This window comes from Haliotis rufescens, unplaced genomic scaffold (genome assembly GCF_023055435.1).
Source record: "Haliotis rufescens isolate VD_foot unplaced genomic scaffold, xgHalRufe1.0.p SCAF_13, whole genome shotgun sequence".
In the NCBI taxonomy this organism is placed as follows: Eukaryota; Metazoa; Mollusca; class Gastropoda; order Lepetellida; family Haliotidae; genus Haliotis; species Haliotis rufescens.
The window spans coordinates 20300298-20321807 of record NW_025963813.1 but is presented as its reverse complement, the minus strand read 5'-3'; the positions used below and the strand labels follow the sequence as shown (position 1 = coordinate 20321807).

Sequence of the window (21510 nt, the reverse complement as noted above, 5' to 3'; positions counted from 1 at the left end):
CACCCTCATCAACCACACACCCGCTACCCCTACACCCTCATTACCCACACACCCACTACCCCTACACTGTCATTACCCACACACCAACTACCCCTACACTGTCATTACCCACACACCCACTATCCCTACACCCTCATTACCCACACATTCATTACCCCTACACTGTCATTACCCACACACTCATTACCCCTACACTGTCATTACCCACACACCCACTACCCCTACACTGTCATCACCCACGCACCCACTACCCCTACACTGTCATAACCCATACACCCACTACCCCTACACTGCCATCACCCACACACCAACTACCCCTACACCCTCATTACCCACACACTCATTACCCCTACACTGTCATCACCCACACACCCGCTACCCCTACACTGTCATTACCAACACACCCACTACCCCTACACTGTCATTACCCACATACTGCCCCTGATCTAGTTCCTCACTCTTTCGGGACAAACGTAACATACAACCTTAGAACCGCTCACAATATAACTATGCCTTTATTAGTAGTAAGTTACCTGAATCCTCGTTTATACCATCCGCTATCAAATTGTGGAATACATCACCCATACAGCAAAGGCATATTGAAACCTTCTCTCGTTTTAAATCCAGTTTAAGTATAGATAAATCTACAGTTCCATCATATTTCTCCTATGGTCTTACATAATGCATACACAATTAAGATATGATGGCAATGAATTAAAAATTGACTTATTTAGAAAGGGTTTAAACGAGGATCCAAAATGCCGATATGATAGCCCATGTGAAAATTCATATCATTTGTTCATTGAATGCCCTTTATTTAAATCAGCTAGAAACGGAGTGATGCACTCACTGATGTTAATTGCGAAAGATACTTGTGATATATATATTGACCTGATGCTAGTTTGCAATTCAATTTTACCTCATCATGTGAACGGAAGCATTTTTAGGAATGTACAAACATATATAAAGAAAACATAAAGGTTTGAGTGAGCAATGCGAATGTACAAACGTTTCTTTATTTCTTTTCTTTCCGTTCTGTCATTTAATTTTTTAATTGTAAATAAGAATACATGTAAATCTATGGGAGAGGGCGTTCTGAGTTGTGATAACTTGTGCCCAATCCTTTTCAAGAGAATAAAATATGTTTAAACTAAACAAATAAACAACTTTCATGTTATTTAAGACGAATTGTTGCTTTTGGATTTATGTCTATTTTGCATTTCATCGGTATGATATTGCAGCAAACGGACTATAAGCAGAATCATTGCTCCTACAGACAATAGCCCTACAGTTAACTGAGCAGTCTCATTACCATCACGGCTAATACCCATACACTCTCATTTCCCCAACAGTCGGGTTAACTTCGTAGTCCCATTGCCCCAACAACCGATACACCTACAGTTTGGTGTCTGAGTAGTCCCATTGCCCCAACAACCGATACACCTACAGTTTGGTGTCTGAGTAGTCCCATTGCCCCAACAACCGATACACCTACAGTTTGGTGTCTGAGTAGTCCCATTGCCCCAACAACCGATACACCTACAGTTTGGTGTCTGAGTAGTCCCATTGCCCCAACAACCGATACACCTACAGTTTGGTGTCTGAGTAGTCCCATTGCCCCAACAACCGATACACCTACAGTTTGGTGTCTGAGTAGTCCCATTGCTCCTACATTCAGTGTTTGCTGTACGAGCTGTGATTGATGTGGTCAGAGTTTCACATTTGACCATTTCGTTATTGTCTAAGATCCCATCTAGAATCTTTTCCAATTGACTTGTTTTTTTATCAGATGTTTTCTGAAGACTACCTTATTGTTACCCGGGCATGTATAAATGTATCTGGTATGTGATTCACGGCGTTCTTTGCTGCGGGGTACACACAATCACATTCAGTGTCGACCTGACGTGTGCGTGACATGGTACAATACAGTGTTGATCATCGTGTCACAATGAGGGACTATATCTGAACCTTGAACTTCTTGGGCGCATGGGTGGCCCAGTCGTCTAAGGCGCCACGATGCGCTGTGCAGAGTTGCGTCCCTTGGGCACGCCAGAAACCCATGATTGTGGGTTCGAATCCCGGTTCGCCCCGATTATGTTTCTAGGTTTGTCAGCACCATACCCGTGCTCGTGGGTTTCACCGAAGTGGTAAACGTCTGAGACCTGCATCACATCGGGCTTTCCTCCCACATTAAGCTGACACGCTGTGATATAACTGGAATACTGTTAAAAGCGGCGTTAAACCCAACTCACTCACTTGAACTTCTTATTTGAAGAGGATCACATGTTACCGTGGCGCAGAGACATACTTTAGGCCAGAATAAACCATAATCACTTGAATATGTACGGTTGAGCACATTTGTAGTGCTGACAAGAACAAGCGTCATAATCAGGGCTAGTTGGAACCCGCTATCAGTGAAATGTTCATATCGGATAGCGACGAATCTGGCCTCATTCCTTCCCCCTTCCTTCCCCGAGGATTCCTCCCACTTTGGTTGAGTGGATTCCTTCCACCTTGGTTGAGTGGATTCCTTCCACCTTGGTTCAGTGTATTCCTCCCACTTTGGTTGAGTGTATACCTTCCACCTTGGTTCAGTGTATTCCTTCCCCATTGGTTCAGTTGATTCCTTCACCCTTGGTTGAGTGGATTCCTTCCCCCTTGGTTCAGTGGATTCCTTCCATCTTGGTTCAGTTGGTTCCTTTCACCTTGGTTCAATGGATTCCTTAGACCTTGGATCAGTGGGTTCCTTCCACCTTGGTTCAGTGGATTCCTTCCACCTTGGTTCAGTGGGTTCCTTCCACCTTGGTTCAATGGATTCCTTCCCCCTTGGTTGAGTGTATTCCTTCCCCCTTGGTTGAGTGTATTCCTTCCCCCTTGGTTGAGTGGATTCCTTCCCCCTTGGTTGAGTGGATTCATTCCCCCTTGGTTGAGTGGATTCCTTCCCCATTGGTTCAGTGGATTCCCTCCCCATTGGTTCAGTGGATTCCTTCCCCCTTGGTTCAGTGGATTCTTTCCCCTTTGGATCAGTGTATTCCTTCCCCCTTGGTTCAGTGGATTCCTTCCCCCTTGGTTCAGTGGGTTCCTTCCACCTTGGTTCAGTGTATTCCTTCCCCATTGGTTCAGTGGATTCCTTCCACCTTGGTTCAGTGGGTTCCCTCCCCATTGGTTCAGTAGATTCCTTCCACCTTGGTTCAGTGGATTCCTTACCCTTTGGATCAGTGTATTCCTTCCACCTTTGTTCAGTGTATTCCTTCCCCCTTGGTTCAGTGGATTCCTTCCACCTTGGTTCAGTGTATTCCTTCCACCTTGGTTCAGTGGATTCCTTCCCCCTTGGTTCAGTGGGTTCCTTCCCCCTTGTTTCAGTGTGTTCCTTCCACCTTGGTTCAGTGTATTCCTTCCACCTTGTTTCAGTGGGTTCCGTCTACCTTGTTTCAGTGTATTCCTTCCACCTTGGTTCAGTGGGTTCCTTCCCCCTTGGTTCAGTGGATTCCTTCCACCTTGGTTCAGTGTATTCCTTCCACCTTGTTTCAGTGTATTCCTTCCACCTTGGGTCAGTGGATTCCTTCCACCTTGGTTCAGTGAATTCCTTCCATCTTGGTGAAGTGGATTCCTTCCACCTTGTTTCAGTGTGTTCCTTCCACCTTGGTTCAGTGTATTCCTTCCACCTTGTTTCAGTGGGTTCCGTCTACCTTGTTTCAGTGTATTCCTTCCACCTTGGTTCAGTGGGTTCCTTCCCCCTTGGTTCAGTGGATTCCTTCCCCCTTGGTTCAGTGGATTCCTTCCCCTTTGGATCAGTGTATTCCTTCCCCCTTGGTTCGGTGTATTCCTTCCACCTTGGTTCAGTGGGTTCCTTCCACCTTGGTTCAGTGTATTCCTTCCCCATTGGTTCAGTGGATTCCTTCCATCTTGGTTCAGTGGGTTCCTTCCACCTTGTTTCAGTGGGTTCCCTCCCCTTTGGATCAGTGTATTTCTTCCCCCTTGGTTCAGTGTATTCCTTCCCCATTGGTTCTTTGGATTCCTTCCACCTTGGTTCAGTGTATTCCTTCCACCTTGGTTCAGTGGATTCCTTCCCCCTTGTTTCAGTGGGTTCCTTCCCCCTTGTTTCAGTGTGTTCCTTCCACCTTGGTTCAAGTGTATTCCTTCCACCTTGTTTCAGTGGGTTCCGTCTACCTTGTTTCAGTGTATTCCTTCCACCTTGGTTCAGTGGGTTCCTTCCCCCTTGGTTCAGTGGATTCCTTCCACCTTGGTTCAGTGGATTCCTTCCCCTTTGGATCAGTGTATTCCTTCCCCCTTGGTTCGGTGTATTCCTTCCACCTTGGTTCAGTGGGTTCCTTCCACCTTGGTTCAGTGTATTCCTTCCCCATTGGTTCAGTGGATTCCTTCCATCTTGGTTCAGTGGATTCCCTCCCCATTGGTTCAGTGGATTCCTTCTACCTTGGTTCAGTGGATTCCTTCCCCTTTGGATCAGTGTATTCCTTCCCCCTTGGTTCAGTGGATTCCTCCCCCCTTGGTTCAGTGTATTCCTTCCCCCTTGGTTCAGTGGATTCCTTCTACCTTGTTTCAGTGTATTCCTTCCACCTTGGTTCAGTGGATTCCTTCCACCTTGTTTCAGTGGGTTCCTTCCACCTTGTTTCAGTGTGTTCCTTCCACCTTGGTTCAGTGTATTCCTTCCACCTTGTTTCAGTGTGTTCCTTCCACCTTGGTTCAGTGTATTCCTTCCACCTTATTTCGGTGGGTTCCTTCCACCTTGGTTCAGTGGATTCCTTCCACCTTGGTTCAGTGTATTCCTTCCACCTTGGTTCTGTGTATTCTTTCCACCTTGGATCAGTGGGTTCCTTCCACCTTGGTTCAGTGGATTCCTTCCATCTTGGTTCAGTGTATTCCTTCCACCTTGGTTCTGTGTATTCTTTCCACCTTGGTTCAGTGGGTTCCTTCCACCTTGGTGAAGTGGATTCCTTCCATCTTGGTGAAGTGGATTCCTTCCGCCTTGGTTCAGTTGGTTCCTTTCACCTTTGTTCAGTGTATTCCTTCCATCTTGGTTCAGTGGATTCCTTCCACTTTGGTTCAGTGGATTCCTTCCACCTTGGTTCTGTGGATTTCTTCCCACTTGGTTGAGTGTATTCCTTCCACCTTGGTTGAGTGGATTCCTTCCACCTTGGTTCAGTGGATTCCCTCCCCATTGGTTCAGTGGATTCCTTCCCCCTTGGTTCAGTGGATTCCCTCCCCATTGGTTCAGTGGATTCCCTCCCCATTGGTTCAGTGGATTCCTTCCACCTTGGTTCAGTGGATTCCTTCCCCACTGATTCAGTGGATTCCTTCCCCATTGGATCAGTGGATTCCTTCCCCCTTGGTTCAGTGTATTCCTTCCACCTTGTTTCGGTGGGTTCCTTCCACCTTGTTTCAGTGTATTCCTTCCACCTTGGTTCAGTGGGTTCCTTCCCCCTTGGTTCAGTGGATTCCTTCCACCTTGGTTCAGTGTATTCCTTCCACCTTGGTTCTGTGTATTCCTTCCACCTTGTTTCGGTGGGTTCCTTCCACCTTGTTTCAGTGTATTCCTTCCACCTTGGTTCAGTGGGTTCCTTCCACCTTGGTTGAGTGGATTCCTTCCATCTTGGTGAAGTGGATTCCTTCCACCTTGGTTCAGTTGGTTCCTTTCACCTTGGTTCAGTGGATTCCTTCCATCTTGGTTCAGTGGATTCCTTCCACCTTGGTTCTGTGGATTTCTTCCCACTTGGTTGAGTGTATTCCTTCCACCTTGGTTGAGTGGATTCCTTCCCCCTTGGTTGAGTGGATTCCTTCCACCTTGGTTCAGTGGATTCCCTCCCCATTGGTTCAGTGGATTCCTTCCCCCTTGGTTCAGTGGATTCCCTCCCCATTTGTTCAGTGGATTCCTTCCACCTTGGTTCAGTGGATTCCTTCCCCACTGGTTCAGTGGATTCCTTCCCCTTTGCATCAGTGTATTCCTTCCCCCTTGGTTCAGTGGATTCCTTCCACCTTGTTTCAGTGTATTCCTTCAACCTTGGTTCAGTGTATTCGTTCCCCCTTGGTTCAGTGGGTTCCTTCCACCTTGGTTCAGTGGATTCCTTCCCCCTTGGTGCAGTGGATTCCTTCCACCTTGGTTCAGTGGATTCCTTCCACCTTGGTTCAGTGTATTCCTTCCACCTTGGTTCAGTGTATTCCTCCCCCCTTGGTTCAGTGTATTCCTTCCACCTTGGTTCAGTGGGTTCCTTCCACCTTGGTTCAGTGGATTCCTTCCCCCTTGGTTCAGTGGGTTCCTTCCACCTTGGTTCAGTGGATTCCTTCCACCTTGGTTCAGTGGGTTCCTTCCACCTTGGTTCAGTGTATTCCTTCCCTTTTTGGTTTGAGTGGATTCCTTCCACCTTGGTTCAGTGGATTCCTTCCCCTTTGGATCAGTGTCTTCCTTCCCCCTTGGTTCAGTGTATTGCTTCCCCCTTGGTTCAGTGGATTCCTTCCACCTTGTTTCAGTGTATTCCTTCCACCTTGGTTCAGTGGATTCCTTCCCCCTTGTTTCAGTGTGTTCCTTCCACCTTGGTTCAGTGTGTTCCTTCCACCTTGTTTCAGTGTATTCCTTCCACCTTGTTTCAGTGGGTTCCTTCCACCTTGTTTCAGTGTATTCCTTCCACCTTGGTTCAGTGGGTTCCTTCCCCTTTGGATCAGTGTATTCCTTCCACCTTGGTTCAGTGTATTCCTTCCCCATTGGTTCAGTGGATTCCTTCCACCTTGGTTCAGTGGGTTCCCTCCCCATTGGTTCAGTGGATTCCTTCCACCTTGGTTCAGTGGATTCCTTACCCTTTGGATCAGTGTATTCCTTCCCCCTTGGTTCAGTGTATTCCTTCCCCCTTGGTTCAGTGGATTCCTTCCACCTTGGTTCAGTGTATTCCTTCCACCTTGGTTCAGTGGATTCCTTCCCCCTTGTTTCAGTGGGTTCCTTCCCCCTTGTTTCAGTGTGTTCCTTCCACCTTGGTTCAGTGTATTCCTTCCACCTTGTTTCAGTGGGTTCAGTCTACCTTGTTTCAGTGTATTCCTTCCAACTTGGTTCAGTGGGTTCCTTCCCCCTTGGTTCAGTGGATTCCTTCCACCTTGGTTCAGTGGATTCCTTCCCCTTTGGATCAGTGTATTCCTTCCCCCTTGGTTCGGTGTATTCCTTCCACCTTGGTTCAGTGGGTTCCTTCCACCTTGGTTCAGTGTATTCCTTCCCCATTGGTTCAGTGGATTCCTTCCATCTTGGTTCAGTGGATTCCTTCCCCATTGGTTCAGTGGATTCCTTCCACCTTGGTTCAATGGATTCCTTCCCCTTTGGATCAGTGTATTCCTTCCCCCTTGGTTCAGTGGATTCCTCCCTCCTTGGTTCAGTGTATTCCTTCCCCCTTGGTTCAGTGGATTCCTTCTACCTTGTTTCAGTGTGTTCCTTCCACCTTGGTTCAGTGTATTCCTTCCATCTTGTTTCGGTGGGTTCCTTCCACCTTGGTTCAGTGGATTCCTTCCACCTTGGTTCAGTGTATTCCTTCCACCTTGGTTCTGTGTATTCTTTCCACCTTGGTTCAGTGGGTTCCTTCCACCTTGGTTCAGTGGATTCCTTCCATCTTGGTTCAGTGTATTCCTTCCACCTTGGTTCTGTGTATTCCTTCCACCTTGGTTCAGTGTATTCCTTCCCCCTTGGTTCAGTGGGTTCCTTCCACCTTGGTTCAGTTGATTCCTTCCACCTTGGTTCAGTGGATTCCTTCCACCTTGTTTCAGTGTATTCCTTCCACCTTGGTTCAGTGTATTCCTTCCCCCTTGGTTCAGTGGGTTCCTTCCACCTTGGTTCAGTGGATTCCTTCCCCCTTGGTGCAGTGGATTCCTTCCACCTTGGTTCAGTGGATTCCTTCCACCTTGGTTCAGTGTATTCCTTCCACCTTGGTTCAGTGGATTCCTCCCCCCTTGGTTCAGTGTATTCCTTCCACCTTGGTTCAGTTGGTTCCTTCCACCTTGGTTCAGTGGATTCCTTCCCCCTTGGTTCAGTGGGTTCCTTCCACCTTGGTTCAGTGGATTCCTTCCACCTTAGTTCAGTGGGTTCCTTCCACCTTGGTTCTGTGTATTCCTTCCCTTTTTGGTTTGAGTGTATTCCTTCCACCTTGGTTCTGTGGATTCCTTCCCCTTTGGATCAGTGTATTCCTTCCCCCTTGGTTCAGTGCATTCCTTCCACCTTGGTTCAGTGGATTCCTTCCACCTTGTTTCAGTGTATTCCTTCCACCTTGGTTCAGTGGATTCCTTCCACCTTGTTTCAGTGGGTTCCTTCCACCTTGTTTTAGTGTGTTCCTTCCACCTTGGTTCAGTGTATTCCTTCCACCTTGTTTCGGTGGGTTCCTTCCACCTTGGTTCAGTGTATTCCTTCCACCTTGGTTCAGTGTTATCCTTCCACCTTGGTTCTGTGTATTCTTTCCACCTTGGTTCAGTGGGTTCCTTCCACCTTGGTTCAGTGGATTCCTTCCATCTTGGTTCAGTGTATTCCTTCCACCTTGGTTCTGTGTATTCTTTCCACCTTGGTTCAGTGGGTTCCTTCCACCTTGGTTGAGTGGATTGCTTCCATCTTGGTGAAGTGGATTCCTTCCACCTTGGTTCAGTTGGTTCCTTTCACCTTGGTTCAGTGGATTCCTTCCATCTTGGTTCAGTGGATTCCTTCCACCTTGGTTCAGTGGATTCCTTCCACCTTGTTTCAGTGTATTCCTTCCACCTTGGTTCAGTGGGTTCCTTCCCCCTTGGTTCAGTGGATTCCTTCCACCTTGGTTCAGTGTATTCCTTCCACCTTGGTTCTGTGTATTCCTTCCACTTTGGATCAGTGGGTTCCTTCCACCTTGGTTCAGTGGATTCCTTTCATCTTGGTTCAGTGGATTCCTTCCACCTTGGTTCAGTTGGTTCCTTTCACCTTGGTTCAGTGGATTCCTTCCATCTTGGTTCAGTGGATTCCTTCCACTTTGGTTCAGTGGATTCCTTCCACCTTGGTTCTATGGATTTCTTCCCACTTGGTTGAGTGTATTCCTTCCACCTTGGTTGAGTGGATTCTTTCCCCCTTGGTTGAGTGGATTCCTTCCACCTTGGTTCAGTGGATTCCCACTCCATTGGTTCAGTGGATTCCTTCCCCCTTGGTTCAGTGGATTCCCTCCCCATTGGTTCAGTGGATTCCTTCCACCTTGGTTCAGTGGATTCCTTCCCCACTGGTTCAGTGGATTCCTTCCCCTTTGGATCAGTGCATTCCTTCCACCTTGGTTCAGTGTATTCCTTCCACCTTGTTTCAGTGTATTCCTTCCACCTTGTTTCTGTGGATTCCTTCCACCTTGGTTCAGTGGGTACCTTCCCCCTTGGTTCAGTGGATTCCTTCCAACTTGGTTCAGTGTATTCCTTCCACCTTGGTTCAGTGTATTCCTTCCCCCTTGGTTCAGTGTATTCCTTCCCCCCTTGGTTCAGTGTATTCCTTCCACCTTGGTTCAGTGGATTCCTTTCCCCTTGTTTCAGTGGGTTCCTTCCACCATGGTTCAGTGTATTCCTTCCCCTTTTGATTTGAGTGGATTCCTTCCACCTTGGTTCAGTGGATTCCTTTCCTTTTGGATCAGTGTATTCCTTCCCCCTTGGTTCAGTGTATTCCTTCCCCCTTGGTTCAGTGGATTCCTTTCCCCTTGTTTCAGTGTATTCCTTCCACCTTGGTTCAATGGATTCCTTCCCCCTTGTTACAGTGGGTTCCTTCCACCTTGTTTCAGTGTATTCCTTCCACCTTGGTTCAGTGTATTCCTTCCACCTTGTTTCAGTGTATTCCTTCCACCTTGTTTCAGTGTATTCCTTCCACCTTGGTTCTGTGTATTCCTTCCACCTTGGGTCAGTGGATTCCTTCCACCTTGGTTCAGTGGATTCCTTCCATCTTGGTTCAGTGGATTCCTTCCACCTTGGTTCAGTTGGTTCCTTTCACCTTGGTTCAGTGGATTCCTTTCACTTTGGTTCAGTGGATTCCTTCCACTTTGGTTCAGTGGGTTGCTTCCACCATGGTTCAGTGGGTTCCTTCCACCTTGGTTCAGTGGGTTCCTTCCCCTTTGGTTCAGTGTATTCCTTCCCCCTTGGCTATGTGGGTTTCTTCCCCATTGGTTCTTTGGATTCCTTCCCCCTTGGTTCAGTGGGTTCCTTCCACCTTGGTTCGGTGGATTCCTTCCACCTTGGTTCAGTGGGTTCCTTCCACCTTGGTTCGGTGGATTCCTTCCACCTTGGTTCAGTGGGTTCCTTCCACCTTGGTTCAGTGGGTTCCTTCCACCTTGGTTCAGTGTATTCCTTCCACCTTGGTTCGGTGTATTCCTTCCACCTTTGTTCAGTGGGTTCCTTACCCCTTGGTTCTGTGGGTTCCTTCCCCCTTGGTTCTGTGGATTCCTTCCCCCTTGGTTCAGTTGGTTCCTTCCACCTTGGTTCGGTGGATTCCTTCCTCCTTGGTTCAGTGGGTTCGTTCCACCTTGGTTCAGTGGGTTCCTTCCACCTTGGTTCAATGGATTCCTTCCCCCTTGGTTCAGTAAACTCCTTCCTTCTGAGGTAGTTTTGTAGATCAACGAATATCATACAGAACAATACTATGATATTTGTCTTTAAAGAAAAGTAACAGTTTCAACGATCAAGCAATCACTTTGTCTTGGCCTTATATTATCTACTGATAAACGATATCGCCGTATGTACTGAGAACTAAACTGATGCCTAATATGATATTCTTTAGACACTCACATTGCAGTAATATTTTGTATTTTTTCTTCACAAACGCCTTCGGTTCTCTTTATAAGTGTTGGGTATAGATACTATAGCAGTTAATAAGGTGACCTCAGCCACAATCATTTCAGTAAGACGATACCTCCGAGGAGGCTGTATCACATTTCTGATAACCGTCACATGGTTGTAGGTGCGCCACGTTACATTGCACTAGCGATACGTGAAAGGTATAGACCGCTGTTATCCACACCTACCGCTTACGGATTCTACATTCAGGTCTTTTGTAATGTTTAACGCAAAATGTTTCACAAATTAGATAGACGTGTGTGAGGACAGCGTACAAGTTTTAGTCAACAGTTGTCCAGGTTCCACCATGAGACTCTCAGTTCTCTGGCTTCAGGTTCTAGGCTGCGTCCCGTGGTCTGTGCTGTCCGCGCCAGAGGTCAACGCTACGTGGGGACAGATACAAGGTGTGGATAAAGTTAGCAAAGATGGACTTCCGTACTTTGGTTACTATGGAATACCATACGCGAAACCCCAACAGGCAATCTGAGGTTCAACAAACCGGAACGTCACACTGGAGTAAACGATGTGTTCAATGCAACAGCGTATGGTTATGCGTGTCCATCATTCAAATATATGAACTTAAACCTCTCAGATGAGGACTGTCTCACGTTGAATGTATTCCTGCCCGATTCCACTGTGTGGTCGACTCAAACGCCCGTGATGGTGTGGATACACGGAGGGGGGTTTATGTCTGGCGCTGCTGTAGAGTATGAGCCATGGAAACTGGTGACTGAGACCGGAGTCATCGTCGTCACCATCCAGTACAGGCTGGGAATATTCGGGTTCATCAGTACCGGAAATGACGTCGCACCTGGTAACTACGGATTATGGGATCAGCATCTGGCACTCCAGTGAGTCAAAACCAATATTGAAGCTTTTGGTGGTGACAGTAGCAACATCACCATCATTGGAGAATCTGCAGGGGCGGCGAGTGTTGCGTATCACGTGCTGCACCCGGAGTCAAGGGGACTGTTCCAGAGAGCAGTTCTACAGAGTGGAGCTGCCACGCCTGTCTGGGCGTACAAAAGAAACCCAATGGCGACGCTGATGCTTGTCGCCAAGGCTGCTGATTGTATGACCGATTCCTTTGCTAAGCCGAGCGACATAATGACATGTCTGCGAACACAATCCGTGGACAAACTTCTTCGTTCTTCTGTGATAAACAGTTCAATGGCACATAACCTGTTGGTCCTGTCATGGCTGCCAACAAAGGATGGAAAGTTTATACACGATGAACCAGCGAAACTCATGTTGAACCACACGTTTCTGTCCAGTACCGTCCTGAAAGACGTTGACGTCCTAGTAGGCGTCAATAACAACGAAGGGGGGATCCTGTATGATCTTGCTGTTATGTTTGACAGGTTACTGAACACAACATATGTCAAACAGCTATTCCAACCAGCGCCATACGACACAGACGTCCTGCCAATGGTAACTAATCTGACGTTAGGACATCACGACCCACACGTCGATGATGTCATTGGATTTACATACACCTATCTACGCCCTAATGCTACTATGAGTCTACCACAGTACCAGGTCTTCGAGACCTACGGAGATCCGGCATTTTACGTGCCAGCCATATTGTTTTCCAGAGTTCATGACATGTTCAAGACAGACAAGAAAACCTACTTGTATTTATTTGACCATTACCCGTCGTTCACAAGAGACTCTCCAGTGAAAGGGATGATGCACGGTATGGACATCCGGTATCTGTTTGGTCAGCTGGACTCCAACAATACAAACATCACAAGTGAGGAGTATCAGCTGGCGGACAAGTTCACAGCATTCATCGGGGCCTTTGCAAAATCGGGGTGAGTGTGTGCCGCTTTGCTAATGTCCTGAAATGATTATTGCTTGAGATGTGTATTTGTTTGTATACACTTCCTAAATAATTCAGATAGGCATGTAAGATACAGAATCCGGGAATTATAGAACGTATCTATCTATCTAACCTCCCGGGCAATAAAAGAATACACCATGTTTTGTGGTGGCTGATAATGAAACAAACCTCTTTAATCATTATTTGTGACATGTTTGTATATTTGTGCAGTGAATAATTACTCTCTTACTTTGAAAGTTGTTTTTGTTTCAGTGATCCTAATTCAGTGCTGGAGACACAGTTAGCTATGCCATGGCCTGAGTTTGACGTCTCAAATGAATACTATCTGTCTTTCAACGTCAATATGTCAATCGGACGTCACCTTTACTCCAAAAGAGCCTCGCTTTGGCTTGATCTTGTCCCAAGGCTGAATGAAGGGCCATCGCCAGTTTTGCAACCAACAACGCATTCATCCGCCCCAACATCGTCACCACCGTCACCAGGGTGCCCTGACAACTCAAGAGTTGCAGTCATAGCGATGGGCTCCTCACTCGGCGCGTTGACCGTTGTACTGGTTGTAACTGTAACGTGCTTTTGCATCAAGAGTCGTTCCTCTCACGACCAACAGAGCTTCTCTCTCTACTGAATGAACATATCGCCAGCAGCCGTGGATATTGTGGAACTAAAACTAGCATTTCCCTTTGAAACCTTAGAGACTATCCTTGTAAAACTTTCTTTAATGGCCCATGCATGATACAATCTCTGATATAATTAACGTGGATATTGTGCTCTAACGGTAAATTGAAGTACAGTAAAGTATTCAAGCATAGGCAAATGCACTGAATATTTATGAAGGTAATTAAAACCACTAAAAGTTTTATGTATGTCAAATGATTTTGACCGTAGGTGGAATGTAAGAGTCGATAAGAGAGTGGGGAGTAGCTGTAGGATTTTGGTAAAATGGATACATGCATATCACAAAACATGTCGTACAAGAGTGAGCGAACATTCCTGCGCTGGGCAACTCTTCTAGCAGTATATCCAGCTCAGGTGTCTGTGTCAGTGATGTCACAGAGTTAACGAGCATCCCCAGCAGGTCTTGATTTAGCCCATGTCTACACGGGGATCCACCTGGCCGACCAGGGAACAGTAATTGTTTCAAGAGACCGAACTCCTGGGCGCCTGGAGAATGTCTGCATAGGTGAGGTGTCGCCTCAATACAGTGGCTTGTATATTGAATAAGTTGGCTGTTCATCATACCGTTGTAACTTACATCGCAGTAAAAACCAAGAGGATTTTCAGATATGACGAGTCTGTGAGTGCCTGGATAACGGCACATACAATGTAGAACATGTGTTAATATGCATTAAAATATGAATTATATTATTGGGCTGAGTTGATGTTAAATATTTTTTATTGTATCATATATGATAGCTTAGCGGCAAATCGCAAAGAACAATGAAGAACGAAGCGTGGTTTATTTCACGATAAAACATTGTTCAATCTTGCCGTCATTTCTGGAGATTCGAACATGCGCTCGCAACTTGATCACGTCGTAAAATAGACGACGCTATTGTTGAGAGGGAAATGTTGCTTCCCATAGGGGTAGCTGGACAGTGCAGATGAACGCAGTGACCGAACGATTGCATCCAAAAGTAGGAAAGATATGATAATCGGTATTGGGAGAAAAGGTGCAGATAATCGACGTGAAACATGTAAGAATATGCGGGGAAAACCAAATTTACTCCCCCTGTTTATAAATTGGACTTGTCTATTGGACTCTATTCAGGGAGTCATCATTATTTAAATACGGGTAAATATGTTTCAACCGTGTACGTTTTACTAAGATCCTTAAACAGCCTGTACCTAATGTTAATATCTCATTTAAGAAATAAACGACGAGTTGTTTATCGTACAATAAAACACTGCAGGGAGAATAAACCCTGAGATGCTGCTCTCCCTCAGTGTTTTATTCTTTTAAACTTCTCTAGGACTGACAATGAGGCACTTCTTGTTATTTGTATGAAATAACAATCATGACCCTCCCTTCATCCTCAGGTCACCAATGATCTGGGCCAGGGCGACTATTAAGTCAGGCTTGTAAGAACGACGGGTTGGTTCTCCCTCCCCTGTAAGAGACATTCAAGAGGTAACATCATGTACAACGAGAGGTTAACGTGTGTCAACAAGATTATGAAAGTTTTATTTATTATGTTTGTTGTTCTATACTGAGGCCTGCACATACAGCTAAACACCGACGTAAATACTTCGAGTTATCCGAGGTTCGGCACAACCGAAAATGATGAATAAAGAAGGAATTCGTAGGGACCAAACTTTTATTTCGAGACAACCGTAATTTAGACACAACGGTGTTTGACTGTAATCGAGTCTGGACAGGACACACCAGTGCTGGATATAACGAGCAACGTCCCAAGTCATTCCCAGACATACAGACGCATGAACATGGCGTCCTCATAACAATATGCAGATAGATTAACCTTTAGGATTACAAGAAAACATTGACGCAGATCGTCAATATTCCCCATCCATATGTGATGACACAGAAATGCATAATTATGACGTTACTATTTAATGCATGGCAAAGTTAACGGGAGAAAATGTACCTGACACACGGAGCTCCTGCATGGCAGAAGTAAAAGGCATGAAGCTGAATGATTATATTTACCACAAATAAGACAAGGCTTGCATAAATAGTAAACAATATTTATTATAAGCCCCAGTTGCATATGATAGCTGTAGTTTAAGGAAAGTAAATCGTATGAAATGGCAGCAGTTCCTGGCACAAAAATAAACATGTGGAAAATGCTCGGAAACAGCCAAGAATAAAGGCAGATGCATGTAATCAAGTGATATGATAACATGGTCTTTGCACTTTATTATACATTTGATCATAATGTACATGAACAAATCTACGGAGTCAACAACCCCTATGCTCCACTGACTTCATTCGAATGCATATTGTTCATCAAGATAACACGTGAAATAGATATAGATATGTTCAATGTTTTCTCCAAACTACCAGCTACTCCAGCATCATCTGTGGATCATTTTCAACAGATTCCAATGGCGACAACAAGTATGGTATGTACATGCTAAATCTTTTGTGTGAAATGGTTACAGTGAGTAGCTTGAAAGTGATTGGTACTCTCTATATTTTTGCACTGGTGTTCTGAAAAGACTATAAAGGTCGAACCATGATGTTTGTTTGTTGTTTAAGTCACACTTAGCAATATTCCAGCTTCATGACGGAGGTCAGTTAATAATCGAGTCTAGACCAGACACTCCAGTGACTGACCTCGTGAGCATCGATATACGCATTTGTGAAAAGAGGGTATGCAGTAGATTTTATTAATGATCGATTGATGAGTGTAGATGGATCATTTCAAATTGTCAATTATGTGAGGTAGTTTTCAGTCCTTGAATCTTTTTTGTGTATGCACCTCACTGTCTTGTTTACTGTGCAGTATATGTAGCTGAAGGACTGCGTGACAACAATGTACCTCGTGATAGATAACTTTGTCAGCGAAGGAATATTTAATGAATATTATACCGCCTTTGTGTAAACTTAACATGCCTGACTTCTTGACGTTCTAGAAGTTTCGGGATGGGGCAGTTTCTAGAAGGCTGCCTGTACCTATACAAAAGCACCACGACGGCGATTCGATGCATTTTACATCCTGACTTGCGGATGGGATACTTACCTAAAACCCGAATTCCTTCCAGGTTCCAACACTATTCCGAACTCATAAACAGAGAGATGCCTGTTTCACGACATTCCACAGTGAAAAATACAAATGTGTCAAGGGTATTTATTATAAGAAAATGTAGATGCGCTTCAGTGGGACATAAAGAGTGCGTATAGAGCTTCAGAAATTCAACCACAACACGTTCCCGATAAAGACAAGCATTGAGATACACAAACAGGTCGATATATTCAAGTATTTGTCAACATGAGTGACGACTATGATCCCCATGTCTTTGAAGAAGTTCGCCGGTGAGGTTGACTTGCACCGTTGGAAACATTCCGTGATCACCACGGTCGCATCATCAATGGACACAGCGCCCTGGCAAACGTTGTACCCAGAACGGATGTCACGCTCTCCAGATAACGGTAAATCCACATCAAGGGGACGATTAAGTTTATTCGTTAATCTTCTGATTACTGTATGATTTTACCAAGTTGTCTACCGATGACATGCCGGTATTATTCTTGCTGATTATCTCGAACCTTCCGAAAACAGGCCCTGAGCTATAGCTTACGTAGAGATGGAAATTAACTGCGCATTCTCTTCAAATACTCCCCCCCCCCCCCCCCCCCCCCCCCACACACACACACACACACACCCAACCCCAAAGAACAATACAACGAACTTCGAGTCATTCAATAGGCTCCCACATGGTCCATCCGATGTCTCACCCGATGCTGCGACCGACGACTGTATCTGGGATGTCACAGCTACTGATGCATGGAAGCAATGCCTATCATTCTGTTGTCGATCCATACATCTTTAGACCCAGTGGTGCTTGACGTTTTCGACAAATATATTAAGTTTTTCACTAATATGAGTTTTTATTGTGTTGGTATGTGATTAAAGAAATCAATTTGATGTACACAAAAATCGTGTACTTTCATCTGGGGTAGCATAGTTCAGTGGGATATATAGGTGATGGAGTGCATTATTATCACCATAAGCATGATCGTCAACTGATTATTTGGCTGTGATAAAAACTTGAAGCTCAGTTGTAAATACCCCTGAGATCTGTTGGTCTCATTTTACTGTATATCCTTCCAGTCCGTGTTTCCTCCGCTTCAAACAGCAGCACACTGATAATGTAACCAGCAACATGCCGACGACACACAGAGTTACGATGAGGGCCAGGATAGTCACTTCGGCCGTGTGAGGGTCTAGCCCGAACCATGTAGGGGCAGATGTAGTTGCTTTTGAAGTGGATGTAGATGACGTGGAAGCTGTAGATGTAGTCGGGATGTTCACGAGGTTCGGGATGATGTCCAGCCACAGGGTCACTCGCCTGGGGTACACGTGGTCACCTACTGACATGTTTGTTGTGAAGGACAGGTAACGCTGGTCGTACATCTTGTACTCGGGCCATGCCTGACCAAGCTTTTCTTCAACAGTAGGACTGGGGTCACTGTGAAAATAAAGTCAATACTTTGAAATACAGATGAATAAAGGCCTGTTTATTCCTCGCAATTGAGGGAATGTAAAAATATTGCGGTATTTATAAATACAAGGTCATTTGTTATTCCATTGTGATGGAAAAAACAGTTCATGTTTTACTTAATAAGTGTCGGCTGATGACATATCCTACATGACGATTATGGAAATGAAACGATGACGTCATCATAAGGCGAGTTATTTACCCTGTCTTGGCAAAGTCAGCAATGAAAGAGACAAATGTATCTGCCAGCTCATACTCCTCTGACGTCAGGTTCCCTGTGTAGCCAAGTATCTTGACTGTGGCCGGGTCCAGGTCAAACAGATACAAGGTGTCCGTTCCATGGCTCATACCTTTCACAGGGCTCTCTCTGGCGAAAGATGGGTAGTGATTAAACAGGTAGAAATAACACCTCCTGCTGGTGTTTAACAATGCGTGCGTCCTGGCAAAGAGCAGTCCCGGTATCAAAAAGCTGGGGTCACCGTAGGTTGAAAGCACCTGTTGTTGAGGTAGGGGCTCGTCAGATGGTGGTCGCGGGTATGTGTACTCCACACTGACGATATCATTGATGGATGGAGGGATAGCTGCTAATGCCAATGATGTAACTGTTGGAAGAATATCTGTATCAAACTCCTTCTGCTTGAAGATATCGGTTGCGTATGTGTAGCCATACGCCTTGTCGAATGCTAGAGCTGTCGTCAGCAGAAGTCCCCCTTCGTTGTTGTTAGCCCCTACCATTACGTCGATGTCCTTGATACACGTGGTATTTAAGAAAGTGATGTCACTCATTAATACCTGTGGATCGTCTTTGACAAAGGTTCCATCAATGGTCGGGACCCAAGTGTACTGCATTAGCTCGTAGGCTGGTGTCCCTCCAACATACGAAAAGGCTAACACTCTCATACTATCGTTCTTCCTCATACAGTCTACCATTGCCTGTTGTCTACTCATTATATCAGGGCCATCACCGAGGCAACCTAAACTGCTTCCAACAAACATTGACAAAAACGTGACATGTCTGTTGATCGCCCAGAGAGACGTGGCAGCTCCGCTCTGTAGAACTGCTCTCTGGAACAACCCCTTTGACTCTGGGTACAGCACGTGATACGCGACACTCGCCGCCCCTGCAGATTCTCCAATGATGGTGATGTTGCTACTGTCACCACCAAAAGCTTCAATATTGTTCTTGACCCACTGCAGTGCCAGGTGCTGATCCCATAATCCGTAGTTACCAGGTGCGACGTCATTTTCGGTACTGAAAAATCCGAATATCCCCAGCCTGTACTGGATGGTGACGACGATGACGTCACCTTTTGTCACCAATTGCCAAGGCTCGTACAAAGAAGCGGCTCCATACACAAACCCTCCCCCGTGGATCCAGACCATCACAGACACGCTGGACGATACCTCAGTTGTGTTGGGCAGAAACACATTCAGGGTGAGACAGTCTTCACTCATGGCTGGAAAGGAGATGTTTAGAGGGAGCATTGGTGATTGCTGAAGACATGGCAGTCCATAGCTGGAAGCATTAAATATGGATATGGAAACTCCTGGATGTGCTTTGGGTTTTCTGAATCTGAGATCTCCCACTGGAGGTGTCGCGTACGGGATTCCGTAGTAGCCAAAGTAAGGTAGTCCGTCTCTACTGGTTCTCGTGACGCCTTGTATACGTCCCCAGGTTGCATTTATCACTGGTGCCTCCCTCCCCATCACAGGGAGGATCAACAAGGCCACAATAATCAGCTGATCCATTTGAAAAGTTTGGTAGATCGAACAACAAACTGACTTTCATCAGTTTCAGTTACTATCCCGTCGCTCCTCGCCTGTGCTTCTTGACCCTGATCTTGACTATTGCGAAATGTCGTTTTCTGTAATCACTGTTCGGAAAATTTACAATGTAACGTATACGAGAGTAAGGTGTTGCAGGGATTTAGATGTGAAACTTGTATTCATATAACGACCTATGCTCGCAATGTACACAGTCCGCACAATCTACTCTCACGGCCCTGTATCATGCGTGCGTGGGTGGTGTGTACCTTGCGGGTATACGGGAGAGTCAGGTGACTTGTTATCTGGCAGAAAGTGTACGTGACATATCGTCTCTGGACACACGGTGGGCGGAGCGTCCTTTCCAGCCTGAAGTCCAAAGTATTTGTAAATATTGACCTTTTTATCGTTATCTTTATCATAAACACAGCCTGTCGATTGATACCGGTTGGGGTTGGCTGCCCTCCCGGTGTTTTATATGTGACGCCTCACCCAGTCGTTCTACGGACGTCACATGCCTTACGTCATACCCAGCAGTTCTACTGACGTTATATACTGAGCGTCATACCCAGTAGTTCTACTGACGTTATATACTGAGCGTCATACCCAGTAGTTCTACTGACGTTATATACTGAGCGTCATACCCAGCAGTTCTACTGACGTTATATACTGAGCGTCATACCCAGCAGTTCTACTGACGTTATATACCTCGCGTCATACCCAGCAGTTCCACTGACGTTATATACTGAGCGTCATACCCAGCAGTTCTACTGACGTTATATACTGAGCGTCATACCCAGCAGTTCTACTGACGTTATATACCTCGCGTCATACCCAGCAGTTCTACTGACGTTATATACTGAGCGTCATACCCAGCAGTTCTACTGACGTCATATACCTAGCGTCATACCCAGTGGTTCTACCGACGTCATATGCCTCGTGTCATATCCAGCCGCTCTTCGTGAGATACATGCTTTGTTGGCTATGTGACGTGTGGTAAGTCATCGATCGTCCATTATCATATCTTCCCTTGATGAGGTGACATGGTATGTAATTACTCCGTGGATTTCCCACCTCACACGTTTAAAGTATTATCTTTCAAACGAATGTGCAGTGGGAATTGCACGGAACAGTTTCGTGCAAAGATTGGGTGTTTTGAAGCATCACAGCACTAGTGGTGGATATTGTGTCAAATAAGTCGGGACCCGTGAAGATCCGGGTTGCAATAGGTCTTCGGCAACCCATGCTTGCCGTAATAGGCGACTATGCTTGTCATTATAGGAGACTAACGGGATCGAGTGGTCAGGCTAGCTGACATGGTTGATGCACACCATGGTATCCCAGTTTGCGTAGATCATGCTCATAATATCAATCACTGGATTTTCTGGTCCAGATTGGATTATTTACAGACCGCTGTCATATAGTTGGAGTGTGACGTTGAACATCAAACAAACAAATAAAATAAGTCGGAGGGCTGCCATGTCTCACATGGCGAGCATGGCTACACGTATCTCGGTATTTATCGTATTCTTGTTGTTGCGAGCTGGGCTGGAGGTGAAGAGCAACAGCTACAGCTGACAAGTACAGACCCCAAAAATCCGAAAGGTGACCCGGTTTCGATGCAAGCCAAGCATTGACACCTGATAATGGATTTATTATTTGCCATTGTTTTGACATTTTGTGGACTTCCCGAAATCCTAAGCAGCTGTTCGAAAGGGGAACATTGAGTCTGCATTCCCGGGTATCTCTATTTATTCGAGTCCCCGAGATTTTAACTGCAGAGGAGGCGTGGCAGTCGGAGTGCGCTCATCATTGGCGCTTATGATTATAGTTTGAACGATAACAATAGATTTATTTGAGGTTTGGAAGATATGAACTATAACACTGATACATTTCTTGAGGTGATGTATGGAATGACTACG

General features: G+C 45.8%; 2 protein-coding genes across 2 annotated transcripts; one reads left to right on the top strand and one right to left on the bottom strand.

Annotated features, from left to right (window-relative positions):
• The first annotated feature begins 10962 nt into the window (after positions 1–10962).
• On the top strand, positions 10963–13928 carry LOC124132301 (acetylcholinesterase-like). The gene is made up of 2 exons (XM_048394768.1): positions 10963–12614; positions 12896–13928. The coding sequence occupies exons 1-2, from the start codon at positions 11836–11838 to the stop codon at positions 13266–13268; spliced, it is 1152 nt and encodes a 383-aa protein (XP_048250725.1). The 5' UTR covers positions 10963–11835; the 3' UTR covers positions 13269–13928.
• Positions 13929–16980: 3052 nt separating this feature from the next.
• On the bottom strand, positions 16981–19846 carry LOC124132277 (cholinesterase 1-like). Its single transcript, XM_046496125.2, has 2 exons — positions 18027–19846; positions 16981–17794 (listed from the first exon to the last, which is right to left on the bottom strand). Exons 1-2 carry the CDS (start codon positions 19571–19573, stop codon positions 17413–17415), a joined length of 1929 nt encoding a protein of 642 aa, XP_046352081.2. The 5' UTR covers positions 19574–19846; the 3' UTR covers positions 16981–17412.
• Positions 19847–21510: the final 1664 nt, after the last annotated feature.

Excerpts from the sequence above, each read along its gene's own strand:
- LOC124132277 (XM_046496125.2), bottom strand. The coding sequence starts at position 19,573 with ATGGATCAGCTGATTATTGTGGCCTTGTTGATCCTCCCTGTGATGGGG. Across the intron at positions 17,795-18,026 it reads GCTGACTTTGCCAAGACAGG|TGACCCCAGTCCTACTGTTG; the intron begins GTAAATAACTCG and ends TTATTTTCACAG.
- LOC124132301 (XM_048394768.1), top strand. The coding sequence starts at position 11,836 with ATGGCGACGCTGATGCTTGTCGCCAAGGCTGCTGATTGTATGACCGAT. Across the intron at positions 12,615-12,895 it reads GGGGCCTTTGCAAAATCGGG|TGATCCTAATTCAGTGCTGG; the intron begins GTGAGTGTGTGC and ends TTTTTGTTTCAG.